Source organism: Cucurbita pepo, chromosome 2 (genome assembly GCF_057944985.1).
Source record: "Cucurbita pepo subsp. pepo isolate OVF chromosome 2, ASM5794498v1, whole genome shotgun sequence".
Classification (NCBI taxonomy): domain Eukaryota; kingdom Viridiplantae; phylum Streptophyta; class Magnoliopsida; order Cucurbitales; family Cucurbitaceae; genus Cucurbita; species Cucurbita pepo.
The window spans coordinates 13,137,862-13,150,869 of NC_141799.1; the positions used below are offsets into that span (position 1 = coordinate 13,137,862).

Here is a 13,008-nt window from a genome sequence, read left to right on the forward strand (position 1 = left end):
TCTATTTTTCCCTCTCTCTGTCTGTCTTTTTCTCTCTCTACTCGGAACACCTTGAGAGCTAAAATCCAAAGCCATTGAAAATCACACAACACAAACAAGAAACAAACACATGTAGTGGGTTTCATAATTATATATCCCCCCAACCCTCTTTCAACTCCTATATTTCCACACCCTCCTCTCTTATTTTCCTCTCCCAATTTCCTTTTTTTACCTTCCATGCACGTATTTTCACTTCATGGCCCTCTTCAATTCCAGTATCTTACTCTCTGAAAATGATGTAAACGCCATGGAATTCACTTTTCTTCTCACATACTTAACTTCCAAACATCAAGACCGTGACCGCGACCGCGAAAGCAAATCTGTTGAAGACGATGACAATGGGTTCAAAACTCCGACTTCTTTGGAGCATAAAATCCCGGCAAGTCTCCGGTGTCCGATGGCGCCGAGGAAACCGAAATCTCGGCCTATGATGAAGCGGAAGGCAGTCGAGCGACAGCGTTTGTTTCTGGATCTGTCGAGCGAAATTCAATCTTTGTTTCCAGCTGATTTTCTTGTAGGGCTTGGTGGTAAGATGAAGAGGGTTAGACAAGAATCAAAAAAATAACTACAATTCTATTACTTGCTTTCTTTTGGTTTTAGCTCTTCAAATTTATCTTGTAGAAAATGTGGGGTTTCTCTGTTTACATATCATCTCCACCGCACTCCGGTCGTCTTCTCCGACCACCTGCAACTTAATCTTAACAAATTAAATATCATAACAAACTTTTTCGATCCTCTCATTTTTTTTCATGTCTTTTTCTATTGGAATTATGTTAGGAATCACAGATCTCCTCCACGTATGATATTGTCTATAAAACATAATCTTCCCTGAAGCCTGTGGAGTCCTCGAATACCCTTCCCTTAATCGAGGCTCGAGTCCTCCGTGAAGCTCTCGAACAAAATACACCCTTTGTTCGATACGTCAGTCACTTTTGACTACACCTTCAAGACTAGTAATTTGTTTGTTCGACACTTGAAGATTCTCTGATACTATGTTAAGAATCACGGAGGTATGATATTGTCCACTTTGAGCATAAGCTCTCAGGACGAATGAAGATGTATTCCTTATCTATAAACACATGATCATTTCCTAAATTAACCAACGTGCGACTCCTTTCCAACAATCCTCAACAAATTATTCGATAAATAGGATGGTTTTTAGGTTGATTTGGTGCAATTGGAGAGTTAGGTGAAGAAAATAAAAAGAGACATAGGATTCTGATTTGTGAGGTTGTGTCAATGGCGGTTGACCAGAGTTGACTTTGGATAAGAAAAGGGGTTTGGTTTTTTAAGGTAAATTAATAGAGAGAAGAAAGCATGGTCCGCCATGGAAATGGTCTCTGAGAAAGGTAAAGGGGAAAGAGTGGAGGAGAAGGATGTGTTCCCTTTTGCAGGCGATCTCAAATTATTAAAAGCAACATAGCTTTTGAAGACTGCAAGCCTTCTTCTTTTCAATAATGTTTTTTTTAAAAACAAAAAATCTCACGCCTTTCCTCGAAAATAGTTCATCCTAAGATGCCATCTCTACACTTCCCCAAATTTCTAATCATTTACAACCTCAAACAACCTCAAACATGAGGAGGCGAAGTGCCAGCGTATTCGCTGGAGGGAGGTAAATTGTGAGATCCTACATCAATTAGAGAGAGTACAAAACATTCTTTAAACCAAAAAAAGAACCATATTTATTAGTGGTAGGCTTGGGCTGTTACAGCCCCTTGTTTGTTTCAAAGTTTTAACTCGTTATGCTACTAAGAAGATGCATAAAAAACAACGTTTGGCATCAACTTCCATCGTAAGCTACCACGTTTTGTGTAAATCATTTCTCAAACTCGAACGATTCCTGGGTCCATTCAGCACATAACAACAGCCCCATCATTTTTCTAAGTTTGGAATGGTAGTTTTATAAACATTAGTTGAGTAGACATTAATGTTGCATTAGGGATGAAGATATTGATGGTGGTTAAGTGTGTAAAATTTGATGTAGAAGATATAAAAGAGAGAGATGGGAAGAAGAGGAGATTAGGAATGGAAGGCCATGCCCTCTTGTCGCACCAAATATTACTACATCAATCAAATTGGAAGCTTGTGAGTGGACAGTGAACCCTTCCCATGTTTCCAATCACAAGCTCGTGGAGAGAGACATAGATAGCAACTAGGTTGGGCTGATGGGCAGCCAAGATTTTGGGTTGGGTGGACCTAGCCCAAACAAAAAAAAGCACCTACCCTAAACCATGAGCTTGTTTGATTGAACTCGGGGTGAAGAACGCTCCAATGGAGACTGGGTTGGTCAGCTGTAAGTAGTGGCGGCGGATCACATGCACCTGCTTACTTCTGCCATATTCATGGGTCCCACTCCTACGGCGGTGGGTATAAAAAAACGGATACGACACCGTAGCATTCCATATACTACGTCCACCATGTGCCCTACTTTTACTTTCATTTTTATTAATTTAATTTATAAACATTACTTCTACCTAAATTTTATTTGTTTTAAAAAATCAAGATAATTAAAAAAAAAAAAAAATTAACTAAAAAAAAGCCATTAATTGATAATTCTATCTTAAAATTCTCTGATTCCACGTTGTTTATATAGACGTATAGTGGTGGAAGTGAATGTGACTTAAGGAAAAATCTCAATAGGCGGTATCTTCTATCTTCTAATAACTAAATCAATTTAAGATCTCCACTCAGATTTAACCACATGTCAATGTCGTATTTACTAATTGATGCTCTAATTATTTTAATGAATATTTTGAAACTAAATTAATAAAAATACCTTTCAACTTTGCACTTTATCTATAAAAAATTTTTTAAAAAAATTCAAAAATACTTTTTAAATTTTTAAAAGAACTTTAACAATAGCTTTAAACTTTAAAATATATATAAATACCATTATTTAGTATAGTCAATTTTTATTCATATATTAAGATAAGAATTTTCTATTTTTCTTTTTTATAAATTAAATGATATTAATGTTACTTTTTACGTTTATATATTTTAAAATTAAATTTTGAAAAATTCTAAAAATTTAGGGAACAAATCATACTGAGACACGTGGACGATAATTTTGGTTTCTTTTTTTGTAAAAAAATATTATATTTGAGAAAGAAGACGTGTGAATGCCACTAAACATGATCCCATCTCTGAATTAAATAATTCTCCACTTCCCTGTCAACTTTAGACGCCGCCATTTTTCTTTATTTTCTTAAATTCCTATTCTAAAATATTTATAACACTTTTAATATTTTTCCATATTCTTAACAAAATTTCAAAAACAAAAACACTTTTTTTTTTCTTTTAACTTAATTTAAATAAATAGATAACAAAATAAATAAATAAATAAATATATATATACCAAGATTATCCAATCCTCCTTTCATAATAAAGAAAGAACTAACTTGTGAAAAATACTTTTCAAAAAGTTTTATGGGGTTGGATAGATTATCATATCCTCTTGTCAGGATAAAAAGAGATAGAAGAGATCTTAGCCGAATGTGTTGTGTTAGTAAACTGCAATTAAATATTCAAGGGTTTTTGGTAAAGTGAAAAAGACTCTCCGACGCAGAGATCAGTCGAGAACAAGATGAAAATTTGAAGTCTGATGTAGGCCATATTGGTGAGTATGAAAGAAGACGGTTGACAAGGACGTCAACAAATATAAAATAAGTGGGGGAGGATCATATTTGTCTAGTGCGTGTTGCTGCCCATCACTACATGCCCCTTGCATGCCAAACCTTTTATATTGTGCACTATTTTATCGCTTTTGTCTAGGACGTCTTAAGAGTATGATGTTTCGACAAAATCGTGTTTACGTCTAGTGGATATGAAATGCTTCTATACTATAGAGGGGATGCAACTAGTTGTCAATTTTTCTTACTAGAGTTATATACTATCTAACCCGTTGTGTTGTCTTTCTTGCTTGCTAGCCTGTAACATTACTTTTTAACCATCATTTCAAACTCTTTTTCGAAAATCTCTCTACACCCATTTTCAAAAACCATCTTCTCAAACAAGACCAAAGACTTGGATAAATATTATTCGGCTAGGGACGATAGGAATTCGAATAGGCTTGCTCACTCAGTAGTGAAGGTGAGTGTCGCACAATCATTTGCAAGATCATGAGAAAGTACGATTGTGACACCCAACAATGTAATAATGTAACAATTTTTTAAAATAAGACGTTGGATATTAATAAGATAGAATCCCGATTCAGAAGTGGGGATGTGGGACGATACAATCTTGACCCATGTTGGGAAAGGCATAGCCAACAGTATCATTACCTTTTCTTTACTTTTCTATTCCACATTTGTTTCAATTTCATGGGCAATGGGTAAGGGCTCTCCAATACGCGTATTCATGGCTGTGTCCAGCTCAATATTTATTATTAAACAACAAAGGCTACAGTAATTGAGAACTTTGTTAGGTTCATGTCGATTGCTATGGCAACATTTGGTTCCCACAACTAACGCGTAACACCTCTCTTTCCGGATATTTTGGAATAAAAAGATTTAAGTTTCTAATTCATCGGTCCATAGTATATGCTTTGTGTCCGTTGAATTATGTTGATGGTGTTGAAGATCTTACGTTAAAGAGATGAGAATACCTTGAGAGAATTATACGCCCTACAGACATCTACCTATAAGTCGTAAATACAAAAAGTATAGTCTTAACTAAACACAAAAAGTATTTAATAGTAGGAATCGACAAGCCTTCTAAGCATAGTTCTATGTTGTTCGAGAGGAATAGAACAACAACTAGAAAAAGAGAAGAGAAGAGATCAAAATGTGAGAAGTCGATTAAATTGTGACAAAAACCTAATAGCTTTATAAGCTGACCTCTCTCGACATCGTAAACTTAAAGTCGGTCGACCCTTTCCCGAGACTATGCATGTGACATTATGAGAATGGGCATGATATGAAATCTTAAAAGTAAACCATGAATTTGATATCAAGAGAAGCCCTCCCCCTCTCCCGATACTGTGTAATCCAGACACCCAATTCACGATAACGATAACGGGAGATAACGGAAGAGACTGCTTCTTCTTCACTATAGACATTGATTTAAAGGAACACGAGAAAATGACGACGAAAAAAAAAAAAAAAAAAAAAAAAAACTTCCTTGTTTGGAGAAATTAGGTTACACTTGAGGACAGGAAAACAACCCTGCTACACATGCAAAATGCACAAAACTACAATTATACTATTTTTATGGAAAAAAAACAAAAGTCAACACTTTTTTTAATACATGTACTCTGCTATTTATTGAAATCTCTAATAATTTTATTCAAATAAATAAATAAATAAATAAATAAAATTTGTCCTTATTTATTTGATGTGATTTTATTATAAATATATTTAATCTATTTTCTTAAAAAGAAAATAGAGTCATGGGCAAAATACTATTCTCATTATACATATATATTAAAAAAAAATTACAAAAACTTTGTTATTTTTTTAAAAATCATATTAGTTAATAATTAGTAACAAATATAAAATATTTTTAATTTTTATATCGGATTGAATTATTATCCTATTTTTTAATTGATCAAGTCAAGATCCATCAAAATAATTTTTTTTTTAAAATTTAATTTAATTTAAAAAAAAAAATCAAATTAGTTTGGATGGTGTGGATTCATCAACGTAAAAGACGAGGCGAGTAAGGTGCGGGTAGATAAATTGGCACATCAGAAATTCTCATCAGAACAGAGCCGCCGCCGTTACAGTAGACGGCCAAAAATTAACGGAAACGGCAGAATGAAACGTTTCAAAAATCCAGCTCTGCACTCACACTAACAAACATACCCTTCTTCTTCTTCGTCTTCTTCATCTTCTTCTTCTTCGAAGCTCTCACATCTTCAGCTGCTCCAGAAACGTGAAACCAGAATTTCCTTTTTTAACTCTGTTTCTCATCATCATCATCTCTCTCTCTCTCTCTCTCTGTAATGGAGACGTCTCTCACTTTCCATTCCTAGCGTTTCTGCTGGAGCTACTAGCAGAGAGCTTGAAAATTTGAGTTGTTGAGAAATTTCGGCGGATTTTTACTGTTTGGAGCTGATTTTTACAGCGAGATCTGATTGGTACGGTTTTTGAGCTATGGAGGAAGATAACGGCGCTCTGATTCAGAGCTTGATCGATGTTGTGAACGAGATTGCGTGGATCTCGGATTTTAGGCTTACTGTTAAGAAGCAGTATTGCAATTTGTCCAGGAGATTGAAGCTTTTGATCCCAATGTTTGAAGAGATTAGGGATACCAAGGAGCCAGTCTCTGAGGATACTCTCAAGGCTCTCGTATTGTTGAAAGAAGCTCTCGAATCGGCTAAGAAGTTGCTCAGATTTGGAAGCCAGGGGAGCAAGATTTTTCTGGTGAGTTTGTGTTATTGTGTGTTATCTTAATTTTTTTCTTTAGTGCTGAGTTCTTGTCTGGCTTTTTCTGCCTTTGTTTCTTATTTTTGATTTTGATACGGTTGCTTCGTAATCCTGTATTTCTTTCGCCTTACTCTTTTGATTGAAAGTCGAGGGATATCGGTTTCCATCATTCCAGAATTGCGTATTACCTGGATTTGATTTAATGGAAATTTCTCATCCTTGCTGTCAAAGCTACAGTGTATTTAGGTCAATAACATCTTGGATGCAAATTCGAACATTGAAAATGCCATAAAATATCTCTTCTACGTGTAGTCCGAATTTATGTGTGCTAGGAATGAAACTTTTAGAAGACTGTAATTTCAGTCGTTGATTCCATTTTTTGCATGTTATTTACATCATTATGAAACGACAGAGATTTAAATCATCAAATTCCTTGTGTGTGTCAAATTGGCAAGTGATTGAGTAATGAAAATTTACCATTTTGTATTTCTGTCTACGATTCAACTACTTGCATTTTATATGCAATTTAAAATGGGTAAGCTATTTCATCGATCAGACTTACTCGTCCGCTTGCATATGTGTTGATCGTTTCCTTGTTCTCACTTAAAATTTATCTGATATCAATACATTCACGTGCTTACAACTTCTAGTCAGATGATGCATCAAATTTGTACAGCTAATATCCAAACAAAAGGAAGAAATATCTGAAGCGTTATAAGATAATTTGTTAGCATATCTTACTTTTTAATCCAACTTCGTTTTATTATCAATTCAAGGCCGTAGAGAGGGAGCAAATTATGGTCAAATTTCATGAGGTAACGGCTCAGTTGGAACAAGCTTTGGAAGGAATAGCCTACGATAAACTTGATATATCCGATGAAGTTAAGGAGCAGGTAAATAAACTATTTCATTTTACTTTGAATTTTGTAGTCTCTAGGCACGGGTACCTGCATGATTGGCGATAAGACTAGCTCTGTTTGATAGACTATTATATCAGCAATAAATAAACCTATTTTTTTTATCTTCAACATCTTTCTTTTTGATTTATTCAACTGCTGTTCAATTAAGAGATTGTTTTAATTATAAAACTCTTGAACTATTTCTCAATTTTCATTGTTGTCAATATTGAGAATATTATATTACAAAGAAAAAACGAGAGGAATCAAACCCACAGTTGATAGTAGAAGTGTAACGACCCAAGTCCCCCGCTAGCAAATATTGTTTTCTTTTTGTTTTCTCTTTTTGGTTTCTTTCAAGATTTTTAAAACACGTCTGCTAGGAAGAGGTTTCCACACCCTTATAAAGAATGCTTCGTTATCCTCCACAACCGATGTGAGATCTCACAAAAAGACAAACATTAATGTTTAACTACAATGTTTGTCTGAAGCCTAAGGTTGGGAAATAAACTTGGTGATATGAGCTCCCTGATGGTTAAGATGAATATCAAATGAATTAAAAGTGCAGACGTTGAACGTGACTTCAAAAATATTATTAATCCAAATGAAATATAAGTAGTACTTTAGAGATCAAAACTAATTTAACCTATAAAAAATTACAGAGGACATGGAAGAAACTATAAACTGATTATCTCAACAAGATATTAGATAATTTGTAGAAACTTGCAATTAGTATTTTTAAAATCTTTATTTACTCATTGAGAACCATGAATGCAGGTCGAGCTTGTTCTTGCTCAGTTCAGAAGAGCCAAAGGCAGGGCCGATGCACCTGACTCTGAGCTGATGGCTGATATCTTTGCCCTTTACAACACAAGCAATGATTCTTCTGTGGATCAAAACCGCCTCCGGAGATTAGCTGAAAAATTACAATTAATTGGAATATCCGACCTTACACAAGAGTCCTTAGCTTTGCATGAGATGGTTACTGCTAATGGAGGTGATCCAGGTGAGAGCATTGAGACGATGTCAGGGTTGCTGAAGAAAATAAAAGATTTTGTACAAACGGAGAACCTTGAAACGGATACTCCTGGCAGAGACAAGAGTCCTCCTGCTAGTTGTAGTGGACAAATTTCAAATGAGAAAAATAATACGGCCCCAATTATACCAGAAGATTTTCGCTGTCCCATATCTCTGGAGTTGATGAGAGATCCTGTTATTGTCTCAACTGGACAGGTACTTAAGCAGTTGGCTCCGAAAAATGATAGTAAATAGTTTCAATGTTAAAGTCTTTCCTAAGACTTGTCATTATGTGAGATCTCACATCGATTAGAGAGGGGAACGTAACATTCTTTATAAGGGTGTGGAAACTTCTCCCTAGTAGACGCGTTTTAAAACCTTGAGGTAGTGGTGGGCTTAAGCTGTTACACCGTGGCTGTTGTTTGGATTACATCCTCATGATACAAGTAGATATAGGTAAAAGAACAATATCAGATTGAGAGATTTTAGTGTTGGAGTAGATTTAATGCTTAGTTTAAGAAGGAATCAGTTATTTCATTGCTAGTCTAAAATAAAGGGTAGCTCTGCTGATTAACCATATTATTTGTTCTTATAAGATTAGCTGAAATATGTGACATATTACGCCTATTATATTCTTCTGATCTGATACCTTAGTAGCCACTACTCTGGTGCTGATTATGTATTTAATACAAAACCAAAATTTTCTTTGCTGCAGACCTATGAACGTTCCTGCATTGAGAAGTGGTTTGAAGCAGGGCACGGAACATGTCCAAAGACACAACAGAATCTTTCAAGCACTACTCTTACCCCCAATTATGTGTTGCGTAGCCTTATAGCCCAGTGGTGCGAGGCTAATGGTATTGAACCACCAAAACGACCCAGCAGTGATCGACCATGTAGAAGCTCATCATCTTGCTCGGCTGCTGAACGCACGAAGATTGATATTCTGCTCTGCAAACTTGCATCTGGAAATCCTGAAGACCAACGATCTGCAGCTGGTGAGATCCGACTTCTTGCGAAGCGGAATGCAGATAATCGTGTTGCAATTGCTGAGGCTGGTGCAATACCTCTTCTTGTTGGCCTTCTTTCAACTCCGGATTCTCGTGTTCAAGAGCATGCTGTGACAGCACTTCTTAACCTTTCTATATGTGAGGACAACAAGGGAAGCATCATTTCCTCTGGGGCAGTTCCTGGTATTGTGCTCGTGCTCAAGAAAGGGAGCATGGAAGCCCGGGAGAATGCTGCAGCCACTCTTTTCAGCCTTTCGGTTGTGGACGAGAATAAAGTTAGAATTGGTGCCTCTGGAGCTATCCCGCCGCTTGTTACGCTGCTTAGCCAAGGCACTCAAAGAGGCAAGAAAGATGCCGCAACTGCTCTTTTCAACTTGTGCATCTACCAAGGAAACAAGGGAAAGGCAGTGAGAGCTGGTGTAGTTCCAACCTTGATGCAGCTTCTCACCGAACCTGGATCCGGAATGGTGGACGAAGCCTTAGCCATCTTGGCAATACTCTCTAGCCATTCCGAAGGGAAAGCAGTGATCGGATCTGCAAAGGCGGTGCCAGTTTTGGTAGATGTTATAGGGACAGGATCCCCCAGGAACAGAGAGAATGCAGCTGCTGTTCTCGTGCATCTCTGCTCTGGAGATGAACAACACCTATTAGAGGCCAGGGAGCTTGGAGTGATGAGTTCATTGATAGATTTGGCACAAAATGGCACGGATAGAGGCAAGCGAAAAGCTGCACAGTTGCTTGAACGAATGAACCGACTCTTAGAGCACACGGAGGAGACTCGGGTGCAACCACCAGAGTCTCGACCTCAAAACCAGCCATCCCTATCCAACTCTACGACGGAAGTCGCTGGTAGCTGAGAGAGGACTTCGTTTATTTTGTTCCTTGTTACATGTAATCAAAGAGGCAGCTTTGCTTCATAATGAGGAGGTGGAAGATCACCTACCTAATCTGTAAGTTATCCTAATTCATAATTTATTGTGTTTGTGTCGGGTTGGAAGACCATATCCAGGGAAATGATCTATGTTGAGGATTATTAAGAGGAGTAGTCTCACATTAGGTAATTAAAAGGAAGATCATTGGTATGAGGTCTTTTGAAAGTAAAGTCATCAAAACTTATATTGACTATATTATACCATTGTGGAAGTCATATTTTCAAGCACGGTAAAGGTATGAAATCACTATAAAACTTATCGCTTGAACTAATTTTTATTATTATATAAACATATAGAGATTAATTCAAGTCAATGAAAAGTTTAACATTAGAACGAAAAAAATTAATGTAGTAAGAAAATTGAAAAAGAACAACATGAAGTATGTCGGATAGAAAAAAAAAAAAAAAAGTTGAAGTTTGATCATTTGTCAAAAAGTTCATTATCACATGTATCTCAAAATATTATGGGTCCAAATTGTTTGGGCCCTCAGGGCCAGAAAAAAAAGCAGCTTTTTTTTCTTTTTTTTATTGTTCCCACTAAGAGAGTTCTATGAGGTAACAAACAACTAAACTTAAACACTGATTTCATATTGCAATATTGTACCATCGTGGACATTATCGTACCATCGTGGTGATTTGTGATTCCTAACAATTTTCACTCTAACGAATGTAGAATGGTATCGCTAAATTTGTTATTGTCTTAGGGCCTACATATTGAACAGTCCCTTTCATGTTTTTGTGGGGGTAAAAAGAAAAAGAAAAAAAAAAAAAAAAAAGGAGGAAAAGTGTTGGTAAGTAATATTGTTAGCAATGTTGGGAAAGGCGCAGGGCAGATGCGGAGACAGAGCAAAGGAGGTGGCAGCGGCTTTACAGCTTTGCTATGGCTATCGCCTTTGCCCTTCCGAAGGATCACTGGTACCCATCTGCCACACGCATGTGCATTCATCAACACAATTTCTCCCACTACATTTCCCTTCTCTCTCCCATAACTACTTTACAATTCTTTTATAAAATGATTTTGCAAAGATGTATTCTTTATTTATAAATTCATAATCAATTAACATAATCTTTAATATTCTTACCCATAATTAGTATTTATTCAATAAGATATTTATTCGATTCGAGACGTTAATTTCGTCCCCTACCAAAGAAACCGCGTAGATTGATGCATGTGAAGGTTGACCCTAATTCAATGGAAGGTCCCTTCATGCATTTGTAGTAACAAAAAAGAAGTGGAAAAAACATGGGTCCTACTATTTGCCTCACTCCTCGTGCGAGAGAGGGAGAGAGAGAGAGAGAAAGAGAGGGGATGTTAAAGCTGCAAAATTTGGTTTGTTTTTGCTACAAATTTAAGCCTCTCTGCAACAAAAGGCCAAGCTTTTTGCATGGAAATCATCAACCCATAAGAAAGAAAGAGAAAAAGAAGTGTAAGGTGTCAACAAAATGGATAGGGGAATTAGATTCCCATACCACCAACTTCACCCACCTTTTTCTTTTTTTTTTTGTTATTATTATTCTTTCTTCTAATCCTCTAAAATCAACACAATATTGATACCCACTTAATAAACATCATTTTTCTATTCAGTTCATTTCTAAAATATTCCACAATCAGATCTTTAGTTACTTATTCAATTTTTGTTTCTCTTTTTTGACTTGCTGTAAATTTTGATTCTAAAAGCTATCACGCGCATTGATATTAACGTGTTTCTTGGTTTGAAATTTGAAGGATATTAAAACATTGAATATAAGGGAAAGAGATTGTTAGATAGCAGTGGGCTTGAGTATGTTACAAATGATATCAAAGCCAAACACCGAGCAGTGTACCAATGGAGAAGTTGAGTCCTAAAGAAGGTAGATTGTTAGATCCCAATTCAGTTGAAGAGGAGAACAAAGAATGTTTTTAAGGATGTGGAAACCTATCATAACAGACATGTTTTAAAATTTTGAATCGAATCCAAAAAAGAAAATACAAAGACACAATATCTGTTAGCGGTGAGCTTGAACTTTCTCAATTTACATGTATGAGGTGGCGTCAAATAATTGTGTGATTATATAGATGGATGATAGAGGTGGGATGGGGACGAGGAGGAGTGACGTGGCAAGAAGAATATATCCAACATGGAGCATCCCATGAAAGATGATTGAGGTTGATTGTCCCCTCTTTGTGTTTCTCCGACCTTCCCTCCACGCTACCGCGTTTCCTCCACTTCTAATTACTACTACTGTCCCCCCCCCCCCCTCTCCTTTCTCTCTTTTTTATGTCCAAATTTCTCAAAAAGGGTTTGGAATTATGAACACAAACAACAAATAAGTCTCACTTGTTTTCTTCGTCTTCGTCTGTAATGTCCCGTGTCGTATTTAACACTTGATAACTTCGACATTCTCATACTACAGAATTACATTGCTTGCTTATCTCAGTTCCTTTCTACATGTTTTGTCCTCACTACTATATTTTCTAGGAAAATTATCCAAATGTTACTTAACATAGAATTGCTAGTGTTTCTGTTCACTCATATACCTCTCCTTAACTCGGGGGTTACATGTCCACCAACTTTTGTTTTGTTTGTTCCTAAACTACATCCTATGGAAGAGGTTTCACTCTGATACCACATGTAACGTCCTATGCCTAGAAATCGAACCAAGATTTGGAATTTTGATTTGGCATGTGACGGCTTCGATATTTCTCTGCATCTCCTACGACATTATCAGGTTATTTACTTGTTTTGAACGGGTTCTACTAATAGAGACAA

At 36.3% G+C, this 13,008-nt stretch overlaps 2 protein-coding genes across 2 annotated transcripts in view; both read left to right on the forward strand.

Moving 5' to 3' along the window:
* Window positions 1-13,008, forward strand: part of LOC111787450 (ubiquitin-conjugating enzyme E2 7) — an 85,412-nt gene that overhangs the window by 34,411 nt on the left and 37,993 nt on the right. The gene's annotated exons all lie outside the window — the stretch shown is intronic.
* Window positions 5,736-10,378, forward strand: LOC111786964 (U-box domain-containing protein 13). Its single transcript, XM_023667147.2, has 4 exons — window positions 5,736-6,401; window positions 7,181-7,297; window positions 8,078-8,533; window positions 9,033-10,378. Exons 1-4 carry the CDS (start codon window positions 6,132-6,134, stop codon window positions 10,182-10,184), a joined length of 1,995 nt encoding a protein of 664 aa, XP_023522915.2. The 5' UTR covers window positions 5,736-6,131; the 3' UTR covers window positions 10,185-10,378.

Excerpts from the sequence above, each read along its gene's own strand:
- LOC111786964 (XM_023667147.2), top strand. The coding sequence starts at position 6,132 with ATGGAGGAAGATAACGGCGCTCTGATTCAGAGCTTGATCGATGTTGTG. Across the intron at positions 6,402-7,180 it reads AGGGGAGCAAGATTTTTCTG|GCCGTAGAGAGGGAGCAAAT; the intron begins GTGAGTTTGTGT and ends TATCAATTCAAG. Across the intron at positions 7,298-8,077 it reads CCGATGAAGTTAAGGAGCAG|GTCGAGCTTGTTCTTGCTCA; the intron begins GTAAATAAACTA and ends CCATGAATGCAG.